Genomic DNA, 25,583 nt, shown 5'->3' on the forward strand with positions numbered 1-25,583 from the left:
TCTGTCAGTACTTTCCAGAACCTCTCACAGTGGTCTGCACTGTAAATCGTGGTTATTCAGACCTCAGACAGATGGTTACATTAACGTGACTGGATAGTGTAATTTGAAATAATAAATGCAATCTACTGATATCTGGTGTTCTGTAACAACTACAACTTATTGTGTCAATTCTGCCACAAACAATTCAAAAATTCATTTTGTTTCCTTGGCCCTGTACTCTATACAAGGAATGTTCACAAAATTTTGGAACATTCATAATTTTGTGCCAATAGTGTGTTGGAGCGAAATGCAGTTGGCATCCCTGTGCACGTTTGTGTTTAATGTACTGTGTAACTGCTGGAAGTTTCATTGTTGTATACCTGTTAGCTGTGGTTCAGTGCTGTATTGAGAATATTGGGTCGCAAAGTTTGTGAATTTTGAGAGGGCAGAGTCAGAGGAGCAATGCATCTGAATTAAATCTTGCATGAAACTCAAAAAACCTTTACAGAGACTCAACAAATGATGCTGGAAGCCTATGGTGATGAGTGCTTAACTCGTACTCAGTCTTACAAATAGTTCACATAGTATAAAAATTATAAGATGGCAGTTAAAGATGACTCTTATTCAGGACGCCTTTCGATGTCTACCGACAATACTCCTGTCAAGAATGTCAACAAAACTGTGCATGACAATCAAAGACTGACTGTCAATGAGACTGCAGAAGAATGTAACATTTCAGCTGGATCATGTCATGACATCCTGACACAGCACCTTGGAATACATCATGTTCCTGCCAAGTTCATACCACAGCTCATGAGTCCAGACAATAAAGACCTTTGCCTCACAATCTGTAAAGACCTTTCAGATCATGCAAATAAGAATGAGATGTTCTTTAACAGAATCATAACTGATGAGACGTGGGTCTATGGTTATGATTTTGAGACCAAGGTTCAACCTTCACAATGTGTTGGGAAAAGTTCTCCAACACCAAAAACTAAATCACTGTGTTGCCTCATCCTAAGAACTCGCCAGGCCTGTCCCATGCACTTTTTTTTTTTTTTCCCAAAGTTGAAAACCCCGTTGAAAGGATGAAGATTTGCAACTATAGATGAGATAAAGGAAAATTTGCAGGTGGTGCTTACCATGATACAGCAAGAGACGTACCTAGACTGCTTCCAGAAGTGGAAATGGCATTAGCAGCAATGTGCCAATCGTGGAGGGAATTGTTTTGAAGCAGACTATGTACAATAAGTAAAAGATAACCATAGATAAATTTTGTGGCCGAAGTTCTGGAATTTTTTTAACAGACCTCATAATGCAGAAATGACATTACTCTTGTACTAATTTAAGTCTGTGTGAAGCATATATGAAACAATGGAAAGTCCAGGTTGGAATCTACAATATTATGAAAATGACAGATTGCTACTCACCATAAAGATGACATGATGAATTGCATACACAATGGAAAGACTGTTACACATTGAGCTTTTGGCAAAAGCATTCTTCAGAATAAAAGGAGGTTTTGGCGGTAAGTTCAATGTGTAACACACTTTTCATTGTCCCTGTGTGCAACTCAACATGTCATCTATATGGTGAGTAGCAATCTCTCCTTTTCATAATATTGTTGAGGAATAATAAATCACATTCCCAGTGCTGCCAAGGATTTTCACTTGATCAGAGGACTGGTATGGGATGCTCTCAGCCTTGTGATGTGAAATGAGGAGCTAATGGCTCCACAGTCTGGAAAGTCTGCAAAACGGCCAGGAGTGCCGTGTGCTGACCACGTGCTCTTCCGTGCCGCATCCACATGATGTCACAATGCAAAAGGTGAGACAGCAGCCGGTAGACATCCCTTGGGCCTTCATGGCCTGGCAAGGAGGTAGTATATATAAATATTATACTTGGGCATTACCTAGTGTCGCACTGGTGGAAAGTTTCACTGCCTTAAAAAGCATCACACTTGCCCTCCAGAACCATTGCTGCACTGAGCTGGCATTCTGCGAATGATTTTCATAAAAATTCATGATTTCTGTCCTTGAGAAGACTGACATCTGTAGCATTACACTGTACATTCAATTAACTGTTTACCAATTCTAGAACCCATGTTATCGCTATGTCCTTCCCTCATCTGTAGACCAGAGGTATGTGTAATCATCTTTCTATGCAGCTTATGTCAACAGATATTACATTTTAAAATCTCTTGCTTACATTTTGGATATCTTTATTTGCACTTTACATCTCTTCCTTTACAAACGACCCATTCTGTAAGCTATGGCAACATGGGACAGAGAAGACATTTACCTTTAAGCTTATCAGCTCATGTAGTCATCTTATGAGAGAGATCCCTAAGTCTTTTGTTTCTTTTCTTGCTACATCATTTGTTCCCAAAACAACATAATTCTCAGAAGTCGCTGCCGAAAATTTTGCACGTGCTTTTATTATGCTAGTTATATTTTGACTGCTTCTACACTTGTTTTACCTGTTCTTAATGGTTGGTAGTAGTTGTTTTTAGACCTACCAGGACTTCTGTGTTCCGTTATGACACTGTCTTTTCTTTTTTGTTCATAGTAGACAATAATGCATCATGATAAATTCTTAATTTGGTTCACTGTCTCACACACACACACACACACACACACACACACACAAACACACACACACAGTCTTAACTGTTCCTTCACCCCCCCCCCCCCCCCCCCCTCCGAGGCTGAAAGTAAAGAAAAGATTTGAGACCCTGTTCAAATTGTTTCTTGAACAGCCAATACTTATTTGGCCTTCTGTATGTCATGACCTTTTCCCATATTTCCCAACTCGATACCTAGCTTGATTAACATAGCTTGAAGAACTACATAAATTTATGACAATATAAATGATGTGCTTATCAATGAAAGTAAAATTATAATAAAAGAAATTACATAAGCCTTTTCCACATGGGTTCCATATATCAAGCAACTACTATACACCTATAATAGAAAAAAAAGAGCGTGCCACAATAAGTACAGACATGGTACCAAACATTTGTAAGCCAATAAGACATGTTTGGAAATAAAACTTTATTGACCACATCTGCCGTTCACAGTATGCATCATTAGTATAGTACTTATAATACGACATAAAAAAGAACACACATTAATTTAAAAGTAATCATTTTAAATCCACCACTATGATGTAACTTTTGCTTTAATAAAAAGATGTTTACAGAGTACTCAGAGATGCAAGATTCATTGCTGAACGTATTTCACTATGTCGGAACTACACCCATTTGTTGAAACTAACAAATAGGAAGTAAAAAGGATGCACGTTTTGCTTTACTGGGAACTTTTAAGAAACTGCATCATGTTTTAGCCCTCTATATTTGAGGTAGCTTCAATCTCAACAACCTTGAAGTTTTCGTTTAAAGATTCCTTATTTCCTTCCGACAGCACATCATTGATTAATTTCTGCGCAAGAAGATTTTGTTGGGGGGTGAATGCACGTAACTTGTTTGCCACATGCTGCCCAAATGTGTCAAATGTATCTGGTGCCTGTATTGAATTCACTTTGTTTCCTGCCATAGACAATATTTCACTTGTTCTGTCCTCCATTGGACGTTTCCGCTTCCCACAAGATGCTTCAGTTACACTTTTATTTGAGTTGAAGAATCTCGCAGTAGTTGGTGTTACCGGTGTTGATGATGATGATGATGATGATGATGATGATGGAGTAGTTGGTGTATGTGGGTTCAAGTTGGTGTCTTCAATGGCCTCATTTTCCATATTATTGCCTTCCTCAAACTGGAGAAAAAACAGTGCCTGTTACTGATTTGTGTTGTAATTATTATTATTATTATTATTATTATTATTATTATTTCTTTCTTATCTCAGACGTTATGTCTGGTCAGAAGTAGAAAGTGACGCAGACCTTGATCAAGTGTGACTTCCTTTTAACTGTACGGTATATGTTATATTGCATTTAAGAACTTTCGGGTAATTGAACATGTATCAATAATTACAGATTTCTGTAGTTGTATATATAAGTTTGGATGTAGCTGTATTGCATTGATGTACTGGTGGATATTGTGTGGTATGACTCCTGTAGTTGATAGTATAATTGGTATAATGTCAACTTTATCCTGATGCCACTTCCTCAGCCAGTTGGATGTATTTTTCAATTTTTTCTCCTGTTTTCTTTTGTATATTTGTTGTATTGGGTATGGATATTTCGATTAGTTGTGTTAATTTCTTCTTTTTATTGGTGAGTATGATGTCAGGTTTGTTATGTGGTGTTGTTTTATCTGTTATAATGGTTCTGTTCCAGTATAATTTGTATTCATCATTCTCCAGTACATTTTATGGTGCATACTTGTATGTGGGAACGTGTTGTTTTATAAGTTTATGTTGTAAGGCAAGCTGTTTATGTCTTATTTTTGCTACATTGTCATGTCTTCTGGGGTATTCTGTATTTGCTAGTATTGTACATCCGCTTGTGATGTGATCTACTGTTTCTGTTTATTGTTTGCAAAGTCTGCATTTATCTGTTGTGGTATTGGGATATTTAATAATATGCTTGCTGTAATATCTGGTGTTTATTGTTTGATCCTGTATTGCAATCATGAATCCTTCCATCTCACTGTATATATTGCCTTTTCTTAGCCATGTGTTAGATGCGTCTTGATCGATGTGTGGCTGTGTTAGATGATACGGGTGCTTGCCATGTAGTGTTTTCTTTTTCCAATTTACTTTCTTCGTATCTGTCGATGTTATCTGATCTAAAGGGTTGTAGAAGTGGTTATGAAATTGCAGTGGTGTAGCCGATGTATTTATATGAGTGATTGCTTTGTGTATTTTGCTGGTTTCTGCTCATTGTTTAACTTATGCGTGTTGTTCTTTGTTTGTTTGCTCTGGAGTGTGGGAGTCCATTACTGTATTTTCTTCTTCTTCTGATTGCACATTATTTTGTTCCAGTATTTGTTGTACTTGTTGTTTGATGTTTTCTAATTCTGACTGGGGTATCCTGATATTTATTATTATTATTATTATTATTATTATTATTATTATTATTTATAGGGCCTGTAAATAATTTTGTAGTGGATATGCATACTGTAAGATACAGAATTGGTGCTGTATGCTATAAGACAATGCATATTTTGTAATGGATATGCATACTGTAAGATACAGAATTGGTGCTGTATGCTATGAGACAAGACACTGTACTGTGAAGGTAGATGACTTTATATGATCTAATTGAAACTTACATAGACAAATTGAAATTGTTAATACAGCATGCGGAGAGCTGCATCAAACCAGTCTCAGGACTGAAGACCACAACAACATGCAACAACATAATTTCCAGATCCCAAAATGCAATAAAACCCATTTTGGGATCACTTTTTTTTTTTTAAAAAAAACCATATCAGTTAGGTGACACCCCCATTTCCCATAGACCGAATAACTATTTCTGACATTTCCCATGACCCTTACCAGCATAGCAGCAGATATGTTGGCAATTTCTGCCTGGATATTGGTCTTCAGTTCTGGCAGGGTCATTGGACAATTGACGTAACCATGGGGATTGTGGGGTGGGGTGAGAAAAAAAAAAGTATACACACACACACACACAAAATTGCAAAGGACCAAATCAGGCTGGCGGCTTCAAATGTGACTTCAATTCTTGTAGAAACCCATGTGAAGCACTTCTGGAAAACATTCCTGAGGATACAATGGTTAATTTCAATGCTGAAGCCCATTATCACTTGACCGGATGTGTGAACAAACAGTCATGCACTACTGGGTCAACACCAATCCCCAAAAACTGCAGCACCAAAGGCCTTCACAGTGTGGTGTGGTGTTTCCTCAGCTGAGATTGCTGGATCGCAGGTTTTTGAAGATAACAGGATCACAGTGACTAAATTCTGCCCCCCCCCCCCCCCCCCACAAATCAATGAACTGGACTTGGTGAACATTTCAAGGTGAGATTTTGTTTCAAAAGGACAGAGCAATGGTTCACACTTCAAGGGTATCAATTGTTTTGAGTGGCCAGCCCACCCTCCAAACTTGGTGCCTTACGATTTTTTGTTCTGGGGTTTTTTGAAATCACGAATTTCTGTTAATGAACTGAAACATTTCAAACATGATATCTAAAGCAAATGGCAATTTCGTCATTGTTTAGGAGCTACACATGGAACACGAGTCAGAACTGTCCCATCTAAAGGAAGTGGATCACTTTTCTTGAGCTAACAGTGTTGTGTTAGTGGCTGCAGCAGATGTGAGCTGTGAAACTATGCCCTGAGATGTAGAAACAAATGGAAGAGTCTCTATTGGAAGTATTCTACAGAAAACAAAAACAAAAATTTTACTAAACTAGTTGTCAATAATAGATTGAAAATTCCACCCCCTCAATTAAATCTAAATTCCACCAAAATTGTGGAATATGTTCTTGTTGATGATAATGATTTTGCAATGCACCACATTATAAAGAAGCCATATCATCATGAAACAGTGAACAAAGAAAGAAAATAATTTTAATTACTGACCATCAAAGGCACACCATGTTGTAAACAATACATTTGGAATATCGGCGATAAGATGCAGCACTCTCCACACAACCATCAATTTGAAGCTGGACAATATGGAGACTGTTGCATTAATTTATTGCATTTTGCACTACTCTTTGAGGAAGCTGAATTGTGTGATAGGTGTAACCAAGAAGTTATGCAGCCACGTCAAAGTGGAACGAGAAGACAAATTTTTGACAACACAAAAACTGTTAGAGACAAATACAAACACTATTTCAGTACTGTTGGAGCTGTTCCACTGCAGAATTGATTCGTGTACTGGTAATCCCCCCCCCCCCCCCTAAATGTATCTGTATAACATGAACAAGTATATTTATGTTCTTTTTATCACAGTAATTAACTGCATACAACCACCTTCAACTTATTAAATCATGTATGTACGCAACACATATGCCTTTGAATAAGCTTCTCGTGTTGAATTACCTCTCACACTGCCTCCTAAATTTTATCCTCAATTGTGTTTCTGCTGGGTCTAAATGTTTCTTCATTACTCAGAAAGAAGAGGTGGTCAAAATATCACAAAGTCTGCTTATATATTTCTTCGTTTTGACATCATATCAAAAGTCTGTTTTCTTGCTTAGCTCTCTGTGCTAAACAGCCAGCAACCGTTTTATTATTATTATTATTATTATTATTATTATTATTATTATTATTATTAGGGCTTTCCTGTTTGCCATTCAGGCAACTGATTGTATTTTTTCTATTATAGAATTATAAGCAGCTGCTCTCTTAACTCAATGCTATATTTCTTGCTCTTAATTTTCCACAATCATATGTGACTACTCCACATTTGAATAAATTCAGCAATGAACTCCTTTGACCACTGACACAGATCTGCCAGTTTAAAATCCACTGTGCACATGCAGCCAAGAAACACTAAACTGAACAAACAGCTGACTCAAAACATTCCGCACCAGATTTATGGCAAACTCCTGTCCAAAACCTACAATTTGCCTATGCAGATGCAATTGGTACCAACATATTTGAGTAATTTTGTTCAAACTTCCATCACCTTCCATGTCTGCACGCATATCAGATCTGTGCAAATCACCCTTGTCCAGACGCAATGATCTGTCTGCAAAGATGTGATGTATGGAGGCAAATCATGGCATGTGGAACAGCTTTAAACAGGAACTAAATAGCACAAGAGATTCCAATAGACTGCATTATTTAATCTCTCAGGTCCAAGTTTTGAATCTATTATTATATGTGCACAAAATGACATTGCCTTTTTTCTTATGGCCAATACGTAGCACTATTGGATAAGCTGACAATCTTGTATTTCTATTTATGCTGCTTCAGTACTAGGATTATACAGCGTGCTACAAAAAGTAACGGCCAAACTTTCAGGAAACATTCCTCACACACAAAGAAAGAAAATATGTTATGTGCTTACTTTCCATGATAGAGCTCATTTTATTACTTCTCTTCAAATCACATTAATCGTGGAATGGAAACACACAGCAAATGAAGGTACCAGTGTGACTTCAAACACTTTGTTACAGGAAATATTCAAAATGTCCTCCGTTAGCGAGGATACATGTTAGAGCTCATTTTATTACTTCTCTTCAAATCACATTAATCGTGGAATGGAAACACACAGCAAACGAAGGTACCAGTGTGACTTCAAACACTTTGTTACAGGAAATATTCAAAATGTCCTCCGTTAGCGAGGATACATGCATCCACCCTCTGTCGCACAGAATCCCTGATGTGCTGATGCAGCACTGGAGAATGGCGTATTGTATCACAGCCGTCCACAATACGAGCACGAGCAGTCTCTATATTTGGTACCGGGGTTGCGTAGACAAGAGCTTTCAAATGCCCCCATAAATGAAAGTCAAGAGTGTTGAGGTCAGGAGAGCATGGAGGCCATGGAATTTGTCCACCTCTACCAATCCATCGCTCACCGAATTATGTTGTTGAGAAGCGTTGTTGTACAGCAGCAAATTCTCTGACTCTGACATTATGGTTATCGTCAACTGCACGAAGAATTGCCTCGTCCATTGCAGGTGTCCTCGTCGTTGTAGGTCTTCTCCAGCCGCGAGTCATAGGCTGGAATGTTCCGTGCTCCCTAAGACGCTGATCAATTGCTTCGAACGTCTTCCTGTTGGGACGCCTTCGTTCTGGAAATCTGTCTTGATACAAATGTACTGCGCCACGGCTATTGCCCTGTTCTAATCCATACATCAAATGGGCATCTGCCAACTCCGCATTTGTAAACATTGCACTGACTGCAAAACCACGTTTGTGATGAACACTAACCTGTTGATGCTACATACTGATGTGCTTGATGGTACTGTAGAGCAATGAGTCGCATGTCAACACAAGCACCAAAGTCAACATTACCTTCCTTCAATTGGGCCAACTGGCGGTGAATCGAGGAAGTACAGTACATACTGACGAAACTAAAATGAGCTCTAACATGGAAATTAAGCATTTCCAGACACATGTCCACATAACATGTTTTCCATATTTGTGTGTGAGGAATGTTTCCTGAAAGTTTGGCCGTACCTTTTTGTAACACCCTGTATATTCCTAATTGGATATACACTACTGGCCATTAAAATTGCTACACCAAGAAGAAATGCAGATGATAAACGGGTATTCACTGGACAAATATATTATACTAGAACTGACATGTGATTACATTTTCACGCAATTTGGGTGCACAGATCCTGAGAAATCATTACCCAAAACAATCACCTCTGGCCGTAATAAAGCTCCTGTAATCAAGCAGTATATTGCTCCCTCCTACGTATATCTCACAAAGAGATCATGAGGATAAAATCAGAGAGATTAGAGCCCACACAGAAGCCATACCGACAATCCTTCTTTCCACGAACAATACGAGACTGGAATAGAAGGGAGAACCGATAGAGGTACTCAGGGTACCCTCCGCCCCTCTCCGTCAGGTGGCTTGCGGAGTATGGATGTAGAAGTAGAAGTAGAAGTAGAAATAACGGCCTTGATATGCCTGGGCATTGAGTCAAACAGAGCTTGGATAGCGTGTACAGGTACAGCTGCCCATGCAGCTTCAACACGATACCACAGTTCATCAAGTATTGTGATGAGCCAGTTGCTCAGCCACCACTGAGCAGACGTTTTCAATTGGTGAGAGATCTGGAGAATGTGCTGGCCAAGGCAGCAATCGAACATTTTCTGTATCCGGAAAGGCCCGTACAGGACATGCAACATGCGGTCGTGCATTATCCTGCTGAAATGTAGGGTTTCGCAGGGATTGAATGAAGGGTAGAGCCACGGGTCGTCACAAATCTGAAATGTAACGTCCACTGTTCCAAGTGCCGTCAATGCAAACAAGAGGTGACCGAGATGTGTAACCAATGGCACCCCATACCATCAGGCCGGGTGATACGCCAGTATGGCGATGACGAATACACGCTTCCAATGTGCGTTCACCGCGATGTTGCCAAAAACGGATGCGACCATCATTATGCTGTAAACATAACCTGGATTCATCCGAAAAAATGACGTTTTGCCATTCATGCACCCAGATTCGTCGTTGAGTACACCATCGCAGGCACTCCTGCCAGTGATGCAGCGCAAGGGTAACTGCAGCCATGGTCTCCGAGCTGACAGTCCATGCTGCTGGAAACGTCATCGAACTGTTCGTGCAGATGGTTGTTGTCTTGCAAACGTCCCAATCTGTTGACTCAGGGATCGAGACGTGGCTGCACGATCCGTTACAGCCATGCGGATAAGATGCCCGTCATCTCGATTGTTAGTGATACGAGGCCGTTGGGATCCAGCACGGCGTTCCATATTACCCTCCTGAACCCACCGATTCCATATTCTGCTAACAGTCATTGGATCTCGACCAACACGAGCAGCAATGTCGCGATACGATAAACTGCAATCATGATAGGCTACAATCCAACCTTTATCAAAGTCGGAAATGTGATGGTATGCATTTCTCCTCCTTACACGAGGCATCACAACAATGTTTCACCAGGCAACGCCGGTCAACTGCTGTTTGTGTATGAGAAATCGGTTGGAAACTTTCCTCCTGTCAGCACATTGTAGGTGTCACCACAAGTGTCAACCTTGTGTGAATGCTCTGAAAAGCTAATCATTTACATATCACATCATCTTCTTCCTGTCAGTTAAATTTCACGTCTGTAGCACATCATCTTCATGGTGTAGCATGGTAAAAGTGAAAAACTTGAGCATCCATTGCAGATACTGCTTTCCACTACTGTGTGGCTTAAACAGCAACAAGCAATTGTGAAAGCCAGGTATTGGAAGTAATTACTTTAGTTCCTGAAAGATGCATATTTGATTTCAAAGCATTCAGAAACCAAGGCCAACTTTTCCACTGTATGTCCACTTCCATTACTATAAATTTCTGATTTTGTGTGTAACATATAAAGTTAGTGAAGTAGTAGATCTCACAGAATTGTCAACTAACACAATGTTAATGAACAACAGTCAGCTATACAATGTCGGAAAAACAGAACTGATAATTATTCTAAATAAGTGGAATAAATACCAAACTTCACAGATGTTCTCCTTCATAGCTTGCAGGACCAGCACTCCCAGAATAAAGGCATTGGAAACATTACATACCCATGGCATATGGGGATAACTTCCAAAATCACATTGCAGTGAAGTATATACCGATTTGAATCATCCTCCATTCATTCTGGAAACGATGTCCCAGAACACATCAAAGGCATGTCACCACAATATCATTTCTTCCAGGAGTCCTATTTTCACAAGGTATGCAGACTTCTATTCTGTGAATTTTGTAATTAGGGTACAAGTTACTTGCTGAAGTATAGGTGCAAAGGTGGGTCGCCAGTTGTACTTGGTTAGGTCAGTTGGTAGAGCACTTGCTCACAAAAGGAAAAGGTCCCAAGTTCAAGTACCAGCCAGCACAACGTTTTAATCTGCCAGGAAGTTTCAAATCAGTGTACACTCCACTGCAGAATGAAAATTCATTCTAGACTAAATCAGTTGGTTCCTTTAAGTTTTGTGTTTAGAAATTGTTACTCTTTCACTTTGTCATTCATTGTAAGTGAATAGGGAAGGATACAAGAAAACTAAAACAGATTTAGAAACATCTTCCGCATTACCTATAAAAATGTACAAACTGATGTCAGCTGTGTAAATGTATTACTTTCGTTAAAGAATTTTTAAATTACACTATGTTGAAAAGCAATCTTTCTTACTTGTGCACCTGGCCCCAGGCCTAGGTCTGGAACTTTATTCTGCAATGAAGTCAGACCACCCAGTGGTTGTCCCGGTCTCTGATTCAAAGTCTGTAACACTATATAAACATACAAATAATTAAAACATGATAGAGTCATCTGATACACAGTGATACAATAGCATAAAAGACAAGAAGCACCGCTCGTCTATAAACAGCTGCATCTGAAAATTGAGAAAATATCCAAGTTTACTGCATTCTATGGTTTGTCTGCAATCAAATTTGGATAGGCTTCATCATCAAGTTGAAATTGCTTGCTTTATCACAGAATTTGCAGGAGTCAAGTGCATTTTTAAGTTGCAGGTAGTAGCACACAGATTCACCGTGACATTTTTTCTTACTACAGTACACTTAACCTACTTCCATCATTGTATAGATAACAAGAAACTGTTTTAGAATTTCAATGCCAATAAATTATTTGAACCAGATAAAGAGACATATAATATATTTTGGCTAGTACATTTACAACCTTAGAGGTAGCAGCAGGCCACATTACTTGGTTAGAACAATTTGCTAATATATTTTGTTACATATTTCAGGGTGGAAACGGAATATTTGATAACCTCAATTTGTGTGCTGTGGCAGTTATTTTCATTTATTTAATTTCTCTTATATGAGTTTAAAAGAGCAAGGATTGCATATCTGAATGCTGTAGGGTTTCTTCACAACACTGTAAATGCTACTATTAACTGTAGACATGGATACTGACTGTGGCTACTACAGGGACTTAATGGAAGAATTTGCTATCTGCGAACAGCTGCTACGTGCAACAGGAACTGTCCGGTGTCTTCATAATGCAGCAGTTTATTGAGTTAAAGGACTAAGGGAAACTGGCTCCTATGGCGAACACATTGTTAAACTTTAATATTTCCTATGCCAGAAAAATTCCAGGGCACTTTTATCTGCAGGGGGGGGGGGGGGGGGGTCAGTGCAATACTAAATGGAATAATTGTTGTTTTTAATGCTACCTGGTACATATGTATCCTTGAAATGACCTTGGCCATGTTTCCACACAAACTCGCTAGGTGGCAGGGCTGTGCTTAGCAACGCATTGTTTAGGTTCTTGGTGCATTAGTTACAGTGACACAATGGATGCTGACTGTGAGCAGAGAGCGAACATTAAGTTCTGCATTAAGCTTGGGAAAACTTGCAGCGAAACATGGGCATTGATTAAGCAGGTATATGCAGGTGAGGCACTTTCAAGGACTCATGTTCAAGAAGTCATCTTTTTGAGTGGCACAAAAGCTTTCGTGAGGGAAGAGATTCAGCGCAAGATGATCCCAGAGCTGGTCACCTGCCTACAAAACATGCCAATGAAATGTGGAGCGTGTAAGGCAGTTAATGCAAGAAGTTCGTCATGTAACTAAGCATGTGATATCAGAAGAACTTAATTTGAATTGTGGTGTGTGTCATACAATTTTTACACAAGAATTTAGGGAAACAAAAACTTAATGCAAAACTAGCAGATGAACAGAACGAGGAAAAACAAAGAGTTTCTGCTGAACTACTACATATAGCCTGGCATTATCCCATATTTCAGCTGAAGATGATTGCTGGGGATGAAAGTTGTGCAACCAGTATGACTCTGACATGAAGCATCAATTAGTTTAATCATGGAGATCCTCAACAGTTTCAAAAAAGTCAAAGAGAACCTTCAAGAACAAAGCCAATGTTTATCGCATTCTGTGATAGTAAAGGATTAGTTCACCATGAGTATGTTCCTCTAGGTCAAACAGTGAACCAAATTCTTTACACTAACATCTTGAAACTGTTTGCAAAAAGCAATTTGATGTCACCACCCTAATTTGTGTCATTCTCATGACTTGGTTGCACTGCATGACAATGCAAGATCCCATACTGTTTTATCTGTTATAGCGAGTATCTGGCCAGACATTCTGTTACTGCCATCCCACATCCACCATATTTGCCCAACCTCTTGCCTTACAATTTTTTTCTTATTTCTATGAGTGAAAAGGCAACTGAAAGGAAAGCTCCACAAAGATATCGCAGACATCCAACGGGTTGTGACAAATGAGCTTACAAGCATCGCACTTGAAAATTTCCCTGCTTGCTTCCACGACCTAAGGAAATGTTGGTGACTGTATATAGACAGCCAAGGTGACTACTTTGATAGGAGCTTGGATCATTAACCTCGAAGTGCACTTCTCTAACTGGTAAGTGCAGTTCTCTATTTTTCCTGAAAAACTGTCCTGGAACTTTTCTGACAAAAATGGCAATTTCTACTTTTGTTGAAATGGTCTGGAGAACACCACAATTCAGCATTATATGATAACTCTCAGACTGTAACTCAGTCTGGAACTGTTTCACAGGAAAGGGCAAACTTGGTAAATGGGTCGTGGATAAAGACCTGAGTTCTAACCAATAGGTTTCAGACACAGCCTCCCACAGACAATGAGACAGTCAATGGGCCTGGTCTCATTCATGAACAACTGTCTCTTAGGGAAACTGCTTCACGAGAAGAGGAAAGAATTCTATCTACGTTCTGGCTTCATCGCAGGTGGTGTCATTTACCAGGTAGAAGAGAATATTCAGGGAGCAGTATAAAGCATGGATTATGGTCAACTGCAGATTGTCATTCACCTTGGCATCGAAATGGACCATATTCTCCATTCTCTCCAGATATTGGCAGGACAGCTGAAGATCACTTATCACATAACATCACATCACACATCACACATCACATCACATCACATCTATCTATCTATACCATTACTCAGAGGACTTGCTGGAGTACTCTTATCTACAAAAGGGTGACATTTCTTGACCAGTATTACATGGTAGAGGGTCTCCCTGAACAGAAGAAGTGTTTTTCAAACAACAGAACAGCAGAGTGCATGTGAAATGCACCTGTCCATTTGTTTGCTCTGACACAATTTTGAGAGCCACAAGGGAAAAAAATATCAGAAAGCAGCCAGATAGCTTTCACTGCAATTCCCAATTACACAATAACAAGAACTGAAAGTTGGTGAACACCCAAGCTGGTAAAAAGAGTGAAAATTCCGACAAAATAAGGAATCGATACTGACAAGATAAGTTAGTCTCCCATTGAAGATGTGTGTTTACAGCAATGTGCAGAAATGTTTAGGTCTAGCAAGGCCTAAAATGAATCTGAATGCAACAATCACTGCATCCACAGTCAGCATTGGTGGTGCAAGTAAACTTTTTTTTCTTTCTACAGATGCAGCAAATGTAGAGCCAACCAACGACAGTCTAGACTCAGGAGCACAGAAGAAGTGACTTTACCCAATACTGACTGCGAAACCTATTCTTGCACTACAGGCGATAAAAGACAATCTTGCAAACTACATCTGAATGTGCTATCAGACACTGCCTGGAACATCTAGGCTAAAAGCCAACATGCAAAATAAATAGTTTAGAACACCTATCTACAAGCAGACCTGATCTTTTCAAGGATTTCATCAATGATAAGACAACAGAAACTAAAACCAAAAACTTCATCAAGAAAACTACAGTGTTTGGTACATTTAAAAAGTGAATTTAGAACATATACTTTTAAAAAAATAAAAAAAACACAGAAGAGTTGTGGTTGCACCTCAAACATATCATATACTGCACAGTAGATGAATGTGTACCAAGTATGGTAACAAGAGACAGTAAAAACACATATCGATTTAATTATACGGTACACAGAGTGTTGCAAAAACAGAAATGGCTACACTCTTGCTCCAAAAAGAATGTAGATTATCAGAGAGAAAACATCTGTAAGATGACCTATGTTTGAGGCCTACAATGTTCCATACAGTCACTTGTTGATAAGTCTGGTGCTGAAACTTTACACGAGACAAACATACATTCAAAATATGATTCCATATTAAAGGCGGATTCACTCATCAGGATCTTGCTACTGTGTCATTGTTTGGATGTGTGGTATTGAAATAAGCACTCTTGGTTTGGAAAAACATCCTCAGATTGAACAATACAACAAGCAATGACAGGGAATGACAGTGGAATGATTCACTTTTCTAGCTCATATTTACTGTAAATATCTTGTCTAGTGAATGGTCCAGCAAGACTAGAAAAGAGCACACAGGTCACTCTTATTTACAGAAAGGGTGAAAGAATAGATACAAACAATTACTAATTCTGTCTTTCTAGCTTCAAAACCATAGTCTTAAGTTCAAATGTTACGATGTTTCCTGAAGAAAAGCTCGTCTAAAAGAATCAGTACAGGATCTGAAGAAACTATTAACATGACACACAGCTAGCTTTTCCACACAAAATTTCTTGCAATTAATAGATGGAGGTGAACAATTAGATTCTGTCTTCCTTCATTTTCAAAAGACTTTCAATACACTAAGACACTGTTGACTCATAACCAAAATACAATCATTAGTGCTGTGGTCAAGCAAGTCTCAAACAGCTCAAACAGTTCACATCAAAGTCTTACAAATCTCGGGCTAGCCCTCATTCCCCATCACCTTACAATTTAGTGGCATCTGTTACTAGATGAGTCTCACCACTGAAATTTATTCTCACAATTGCAATTCAGTCTGGTTTTCTCTCAGTTTTATTTCATTTAATAGGAACTGAAATTCTAATTATTTTTCCTTCTTTCACCAGAATGTTAGCACCCTGTTTTCAAACTGATTAAAAGCTGACCAATTTTTGTATGTTGTTCCACAGTATGAACAGGATTCAAAATGATCTTTACAGACAACTTGGTAAATATTATTAGATGGCACACAGTATGTCATGCCCAGGTTGAAAGAAATCAATTTTCAGTTTTCATCATATTTCTATAGATTAAGGTTTTATGTTAAGTTCCCCGAAAAGGATTTTTCTAGAAAAAAAATTTTTTTGAGCATTTAAAGAGCATTTTCCTATCTCGTGTGTTTATGTGCCATGCCCACTTTTCTAGATCTTTGTAATCTTTGTATCCCCTACATTGCACATTAGGCCATTTTTTATTATTATTATTATTTTTTTTTTTTTTTTTTTTTTTTTACTCCTGAGTAAGTTGGCTATCCTTGGAATGCAACAGTAGGTATTCTTTTGTTTCTACTGTTTGTAAATAACACGCTTTCAAACACACAGTTAGTTTTGTTCAAGTGTGATTGTGATTAGTAGTTATAGAAAACATGCAGGTATACTATGGGCAGGCAATTAGGAGAAATAAAGAAAATCTGGAGGCAATGAAGAGATGTTTGGGCCATATTCTTCCTTAAGTCCTCTACTGATGTCATTGATTGTGTCCATCAGGAGAAAATTCGTGGTGCAAATACAATAGGGCTCAGGCAACTGGAGAATCTTATTCTTACCAGCATTCTCTTCCTGCTATTGTTATTACAGCAATTAAACTTATTTTCAGAGACTTGTCTCATCCTGACCTTCTAAGGAAATGTCTGCATGGGCAGACACAGAACTCAAATGAATGTTTCAACAGCATAATTTGGAACCGCCTTCCTAAAACTGTATTTGTATGCATGCATAAAATGAAACTAGGAGTTCATGATGCTGTTATTACATACAATTGTTGCAATATTGGAAAGTGTTGGGTACTGAAAAAGCTTGGAATTACTCCTCGTGTAAAGATTATCACTGGGCTGCAATACTGCGATAAAATGAGGATAGCGAATGCAGACAGATCTGAATCGAATATGGCCAAGAAAGCACGACCAATATTCAGGAAGGTGAAAAAGAAGATGGAAGACCTGCTAGAGGCCAAAGAAGGTCCATCATATGCAGCAGGACAGTTTTAATTAATCGTAAGTAACAAATTTCAAAAGTTTTTTTCTTTGAAATCAATTTCCCGCAAACTAAAATTTTCAGTACATATGCCGCATTATATCAGAAACTATCATAGATAAATGAATGAAATTTTCAGAGACTCTGCATAACATTAAAAGCCACCTCTGGTACTGAATGATCAGAAATAAAATGGTCAAAGATGAAAATTTTTTCCTCCAGATGAAATATGTTCAGGCACTATTAGAAACTTCAGGTCAAAATTTGTAAGAAAACAGTTTGAATACGTTTATGTATCACAAAGAAAATTCACTTGAGAAAAAAATATAAAATTATGGGGCAACAGTGCAATCTTACAATTTCATAAATATGCATACATGCTGGTAAAAGGAAGCTCTACTATTACCGAAAAAACCTTGGGATTTTGTGGTATGATGTTTTTCAACAACAAAAAGATGACAAATAGACATCTACATCCATACTCCGCAAGCCACCTGACGGTGTGTGGCAGAGGGTACCCTGAGTACCTCTATCAGTTCTCCCTTCTGTTCCAGTCTCGTATTGTTCATGGAAAGAAGGATTGTCGGTATGCTTCTGTGTGGGCTCTAATCTCTTCGATTTTATCCTCATGGTCTCTTCGCGAGATATATGTAGGAAGGAGCAATATACTGCTTGACTCTTCGGTGAAGGTATGTTCTCGAAACTTCAACAAAAGCCCGTACCGAGCTACTGAGCGTCTCTCCTGCAGAGTCTTGCACTGGAGTTTATCTATCATCTCTGTAACGCTTTCGCGATTACTAAATGATCCTGTAATGAAGTGCTCTGCTCTCTGTTGGATCTTCTCTATCTCTGCTATCAACCCTATCTGGTACAGATCCCACACTGCTGAGCAGTATTGAAGCAGTGGGTGAACAAGCGTACTGTAACCTACTTCCTTTGTTTTCGGATTGCATTTCCTTAGGATTCTTCCAATGAATCTCAGTCTGGCATCTGCTTTACCGACGAACAACTTTATATGATCATTCCATTTTAAATCACACCTAAAGCGTACTCCCAGATAATTTATGGAATTAACTGCTTCCAGTTGCTGACCTGCTATTTTGTAGCTAAATGATAAGGGATCTATCTTTCTATGTATTCGCAGCACATTACACTTGTCTACATTGGGATTCAATTGCCATTCCCTGCACCATGCGTCAATTCGCTGCAGATGCTCCTGCATTACAGTACAATTTTCCATTGTTACAACCTCTCAATACACCACAGCATCATCTGCAAAAAGCCTCAGTGAACTTCCGATGTCATCCACCAGGTCATTTATGTATATTGTGAATAGCAACGGTCCTATGACACTCCCCTGCAGCACACCTGAAATCACTCTTACTTCGGAAGACTTCTCTCCATTGAGAATGACATGCTGCGTTCTGTTATCTAGGAACTCTTCAATCCAATCACACAGCTGCTCTGATAGTCCATATGCTCTTACTTCGTTCATTAAACAACTGTGGGGAACTGTATCGAACGCCTTGCGGAAGTCAAGAAACACGGCATCTACCTGTGAACCCGTGTCTATGGCCCTCCGAGTCTCGTGGACGAATAGCGCGAGCTGGGTTTCACACGACCGTCTTTTTCAAACCCATGCTCATTCCTACAGAGTAGATTTCTACTCTCCAGAAAAGTCATTATACTCGAACATAATACATGTTCCATAATTCTACAACTGATTGACGTTAGAGATATAGGTCTATAGTTCTGCACATCTGTTCAACGTCCCTTCTTGATAACGGGGATGACCTGTGCCCTTTTCCAATCCTTTGGAACGCTACGCTCTTCTAGAGACCTACGGTACACCGCTGCAAGAAGGGGGGCAAGTTCATCAAACAAAACAAGAAACAGACTTTGAGCACAAGTCATAAACATCATTAATGTATAAAAAAAATGTCATTCTATCCGCAGATATATATTTTATGAAAAAAAATTCGATGGTCTATACTTGGATTTTTAGGTTTTTATGTCCAATATACAGGTTATTCATTTTGGTGAAGATATTTAAATACCTCGAAAACCACACATCAGATCAAATAACGTTATGATTCCAAAATGTTTGTCTCAAAGGGAGACATCCAATGATATCACTTCATCCCCCAACCCCATCCCGTGTGCGCATGGGTGAGGGGCAACTTTGAAATCTTCAATGGGAACCCCCATTTTTTATTGCATATTACAATTCTAAGCAAAATCTACATATGTCTTGTTTGAAGCTTTTTCTTCATTTCACCAGAGATGATGCTGTAATCAGAGGAATAGAAATGGGTACACAACCACAATTTACAACATGCTACCCAATAGTCCTTGAATAACCAAAAGCACGTGGGATCCAAACTCCAACGCTGCAAGGGTAGGAAAGGCCAGTGTTTCGTAACTTCTAATTGGAAACCCCATTCGCAACATTATATTCTCCAAGATATCAAACAGGGGAGAACTCAATGTGCCACTGTGGCTGTGGCTCAAACAAACTTTACTCTACTTTTCCAATTCAAGTAAAGTGTTCAAACATAGCACCACCAACTTCAATAAACATAGTGATGTGCTCTTCAAATGACTGTACACAGGACAGAAGCATTTCTGCGGGAAAGTCAGCACAGGCATTTACGATGCGGTCTTGTTGGCACTTGCTGGTACACCTTATATTTTAAATATCCCCACAGAAATAAATGTTTTATTTTGTTTTGTTTTAGGATGCAAAAACAACTAGGGTCATATGCACCAATGTCAAAACTGTAGAATACGAAAACAAAGAGAGGAGTTAAAAATGACTACACGTTAATCACAATCAACAGAAAAGAAGACAGCTAAAAACAGGGATGTGGAGAAATGTCTATAAAATATGCCATAGAGAAACAGAGGTCCTGAACTAAAAATTAAATGTCCTTTGCCATATTGCTACAACAGATGAAAAGTGAAACGCAGTTGACAGCCCACATGGTGTTTGCTAAAACGGTCAATAACTCAGACGGCAAACACATACAAGTAAGTGGTTAAAAAAAGGGCATTCAGCCAGGAAATGGCAGACCGTCAAAGGTTGAACACAATGACCACAAAGGGGTGGGGATGCCGATGTCTGGGGAACATGCACTCTGCCCATATTTGGTTGCACATATGAAGCAGAAAGTGCTTGCCCATAAGAAAAAGGTGCTGCAACATCTGATTGTGAACACCGTCTGGCCCTGACGTGGAGGATCAGGTGAAGTGAGAGTACAATCTAGCTCCCTCATAGTCAAGGTGGCGTTGTAGCACACAAAATTCTGAGTAGAGAAGGCTATCACCCGAGCCTCCGCCCCTCGTTTCTGATGGAGGAACGCTGGGTGACAGTGGAAGAGCTCAAAATCTCCACAGAATTGTAGCCAATGTGTTGGAGATAGTAATAGGGTCCACTATGACATTGTCTCCAACTGTCAAGCCGGAAATTGGGAAGTGGATCTTGGTCCTAGAGAGCTGTGGGAGGTTGGCCCACACAATGAAAGAGGAAGCGGAACTGTTAAAAGAACTAGAGAATGAAATCCAGCTGGTTCTTTTGCTATCCCGAAGAACGCGACAATACTGTGCATGCAACTGTTTATAATGAATGCAGTTTGCCATCATAGGATGGCGAGAGCATGTCTCCGCATGCTAACTACGTCGCGGCATGCCTCAGTCCACCAAGGGACTGTGATACATGTGATACAGCGTGGTGAAGAGAAAATATGAGGACAGGAACATTCTGCGGCAGTGAGGACAATGTTTGTGAGATATTCTACCTGATCATCGGAACTGGGGAAATGATGTTCATCAAAGGTCACCATGGAGGAGCAAAGTCTCCAGTCAGCCTCAGTAAGCTGACATTTGGGTGTGCACATAGGTGGGGTAGGAGTCAGAAAATAGAAAGTGCACAGGAAATGATCGCTCGAGTATGTGTCAAAGAAAATGGATCACTTGAGATGGTGGGCAAGCTAGGCAGAGCAGAATGGTAGGTCCAAATGAGAATAGGTATACATGGAATCTGAAAGGAATGTGGGTGCTCCTGTTCTAAGGGATACAAGGTTCAGGTGATTGAGGTGGTCAGCCAAACAGAGCACCTCTCTGACTAGGAGAACCCCAAAGGGGATGGTGCACATTAAAGTCACCGAGCAGCAAAAAGGGGTAAGTAGTTGCCCAGTAAACTAGAGGAAGTCTGCCCTGGTGACATCCAATAACAGAGGGATGTCAACGGTACGAAGGGAAAGGTAATGTAAGGAAGGAAAAGGTGACCTGTAACAGCTTGAAGGCGGGCTATAGCTGTCATCTCGTAAGAGCAGGATGACTCCTCCACGAGATGGAATGCTTTCCTCGAAGGAAAGGTCAAAATGGTCTGGGAAGAAATGCAAGAGCTCAAAGTGGTTGTGAGGGGACAATTTTGTTTCCTGGAGGTAGAGAACAAGTGGACACTGTGATTCTTAGAGCATCTTAGAGCAGCCGTGAATCCTCTGCTTGATAAAAGGCCATGAACATTCCACTGAAGGAGCATTATAACGGGAAAAGGGGAGGAGGGAAAACATAAAAGGGTGCCACCTCAGCAGCTGCTGAGTGCCAGTCTTCTCAAAGACTCACTGTTACAGGGCACAGAGCTCCTGCTCCATGAGATCTACATAGGCGCCGGCCTTCTCCTTCTTAGTCGATCTGTGGTGTCAAGGGTAGAAAAACAGTTGGTGGCGCGTACCAGTGACACCGAGGTCGGCTGGACAAAGGGTATCACATGGTGACACCGTGAAAGAGGATCTCCGAGTGGGCGAAGGAGAAGACCATTTGCCTTTGTTGGACTTCTCGGAGCCTTTCCAATTGGCAGAGGAAGACTCAGGTGTTTGTTGGCTGGAGGGATATCTAAAGTCATTGTGGGAGTATTCCTTCCATCCTTTCAAGCCAGCTAATCATGTAGCAGGTGGCTTCACCCTGTGAGGTGAAAGTTTGGTGGCTTGTTGCACAGCTGGACAAGGAGATGGCGATGCTACCATGACACTGGGTGTTTCACAACTGCAATGCTGAATTGGGGGTAACATATCTGCGTGGTCATGTCCTTCATGGAATGAGATGTAGCAAGAACAGTACTGTAAGTGCCAGATGTTAGAATGCAGAGTTTGTGACTAGCCAATAATTTGCGAGCGACCAGGTGAGGCACTTTTTCCTTTACCAATATCTCCAGGACAGCCCACTCATCGAGATACACAGGACAATCTCAAGACGAGGCAGCATAGTTGCCATTGCAGTTGATACAGGGAACAGAAGGAGCTGAACAATTGTCCTCATGAACATCCCCACCATTGGTTACACATTTGGCTGGATGTTGACAGGATATTTGAGTGTGGTTGAAATGATGATACTGGTAGCAGTGCATTGTGTTTGGAATGTACAGTTAGACTGTGATAACTTTATGGCCTACCTTGATCCTGGACACAAGCACCATTCTATCAAAAGTGAGAAAAAGAGTGTGTGTGGGCACCAAGGATGTATCTACATTTTTCATCACCCGATGGACCGCAATGACAGCCTGATCATAGAGGTACATTTGGATTTCTGCCTCGGTCAGACCATCAAGCAGCTGGAAGTATTCGGGTTCTAAGGGCCTTAGCATGAACATGATAGCTGTGGAGAAGCAAAGCACCAAGCAGCTGCTGTTCTTGAGAATCAGAAGTAGTCTCCAAAAGTAAAGTGCCACTGTGTAAATGAGAGCAGGATTTCACAGAGCCGGAAACTGCAAAAACACTTTTCTGAATAAGAAATGGACTTATCATTGCTAAGGACTGACCACCATCAGTACGTGAAACCACGAGGAACCATGGTGCAACTGGGAGGGTCTTTGAATCAGGAGTCTCATTCTGTTTACTTCTTGTAGACATTGACTGCAGAGATAATGAATGGCTCATTGTGAGAAAATCCTACATGATTGCCAGCGTCTCTGAAGGCATGCCTTCCCACATGACATGTCGTAAATAAGAATTGTGTAGCCATTTCTATTCCTCCCATTACAGCACCATCTGCGGCAAAATGAAGAAAATACTTCAGACAAAATGTATGTAGATTTTTCCATAAAATCATAATCTGCAATAAAAATGGAAGTCCCCACTGAATATTTCAAAGTTGCCCCCACCACCCTCACACAGGGTGGGGTGGCAGTTGTGTGTGATATCATTTGATGTCCCTGTCCAAGATGATAAATGAACTGGAATTATAAACTTTTTTGACCCGATGTGTACCTTTTGAGACATTTCAATGTCTTCACTTAAAATGAACATCCTGTAAATTTCAAAGTGAGAGTTCCATCATAAGAGTTTTGAAGTTTCACTTGAGGCTCTTCATCACGTTCTCTTTAAGCAGCTGCACCCGAATGAAGTTTTGCTATATATAAACAGAAAAACATAAGAATGCTAGTAAAAACAAACTAACTACAATACTTGAGTCTGTACTCAGGTTCCTACCCAAAATTAATAAAGTCGACAATTAGGCTGACAATAATTTCATGCAACTGCACAGAATACAGGGTAAATAAAATACTAAAAGAAATACTAGAGAAGATTCATGCATTTGAAAACAACAGGTCAGTTAATAATGGTTCTGAGTAAACTGTACAGATACGTAACAATTGTAGAATAGCATCTCTAGACATAACATATTTATTTTGTAACACAAACACATAACCACCACCTTAGATATTATAACATAAACCATGCATACATAAAAGAATTTCTGGTTCTGAAATTACAGAACTCTTATTTGTGAGAATTATTACTTAATCACACCTATTTTAAACTTAATGGTACAACAAGTAAATACTAACAGTATAACTGTGAGCATCAGCTTATCTAGTGTAATAGAAATAATTTTCATAGATATTCTTTTAGCTTGCCACATATGACACAGTAATAATGCTAGAAGGAAAATAAAGACAATTATAAATAAAAGGTGTTCAGTTCCCAACACGAGAACATTACATTTGTAGCTCAACTTAAACAAACAAACTGTGAACTTTCTCATCCTGAAGGTTGGCATTTGAAATAAAAAAATATACCTTTGACACATAAGAACATTACCACCACACATGCTACTGTTCATAAGACCATCATGCGAATGCCACTCACACAAACTTTCTGCTTTCAGATCCATGGTACACAGAGTGGTTAAATTAGTTATCTTTGGCAAATATGAAAAAGTAAAACCTATCAATTAAAACAGCCCAAAGAAATGGGTACACCTCACACAAAACAATACCCTCTACCAAAAAATTGTACAAAACAATTTCACAGTGCTGACTACGTGACACACTTCTGACTGTATCAAGAAGATGTTATCGCAGTCTTGAATGTGTTGGAAACCTCTCATATATACTAGTTAACATTTTCCAGCACTCCAAAATAAATATTAGGTTTTGTACAAAAAATAAACTATTGCACTGGATCCTAAACAAGTCAAATAAAAGACAAACTAGCACATTAAAGATCAACCATTTCTACGTAAGTCAAAGTGGCAGCAAGTTTAGAGCGAGGTTTACAGAACATCTTGAAGCTTTACACCTTCAACAAGCAAACAAATTGGCATAAGCTGCCTACTTGCTTAAGACTGAGCACAATGTTGATAATACAGGAAATGATAAGATCCTCTTTATCCAAAGCAAAATTTTTAAAAAACTGTAAATTTAGAACAATTACAAACTTTTAGGCACAAAATTACACATTCACACCACACATTCAATGTCAAGACCACAGTTCTCAATACTTTCAAGGGACTCTGGCTATAAATAGCTCACCTACTGTAAACTCTTATTTCGTGGTTTCTTCTTCTTCTTCTTCTTCTTCTTCTGTTCCTTGATAAAAATCTCACCATAATATGTTGTATAAAAAGTCTGAACCAAATTTCATTCTAATTTACATAATTACTAATAGTTTTAAGAAAATTATAGTCTTTGATAGCAGTCTTGTACCTACAATGTGGTATACCTATCAGTAGAGCTACACTGCCTGAAAAAAAAGTGAAGCGTATAGGAGGGAAGGGGGAAAGAAAATGAAACTTCGCCAGTTGACAGGGTAA

The 25,583-nt window shown here is 39.4% G+C and overlaps 1 protein-coding gene across 4 annotated transcripts in view; it reads right to left on the reverse strand.

The window, feature by feature from the left end:
* The window catches only part of LOC126268040 (mediator of RNA polymerase II transcription subunit 15), a 129,625-nt gene that overhangs the window by 62,446 nt on the left and 41,596 nt on the right, over positions 1-25,583 (reverse strand). For all 4 annotated transcript variants that reach the window (XM_049973465.1, XM_049973468.1, XM_049973466.1 and 1 more), the window contains one exon: positions 11,725-11,822. In XM_049973465.1, coding sequence (XP_049829422.1) covers positions 11,725-11,822 — 98 coding nt within the window. The remainder of the gene's footprint in view (positions 1-11,724; positions 11,823-25,583) is intronic.

This window comes from Schistocerca gregaria, chromosome 4 (assembly GCF_023897955.1).
Source record: "Schistocerca gregaria isolate iqSchGreg1 chromosome 4, iqSchGreg1.2, whole genome shotgun sequence".
Lineage (NCBI taxonomy): Eukaryota > Metazoa > Arthropoda > Insecta > Orthoptera > Acrididae > Schistocerca > Schistocerca gregaria.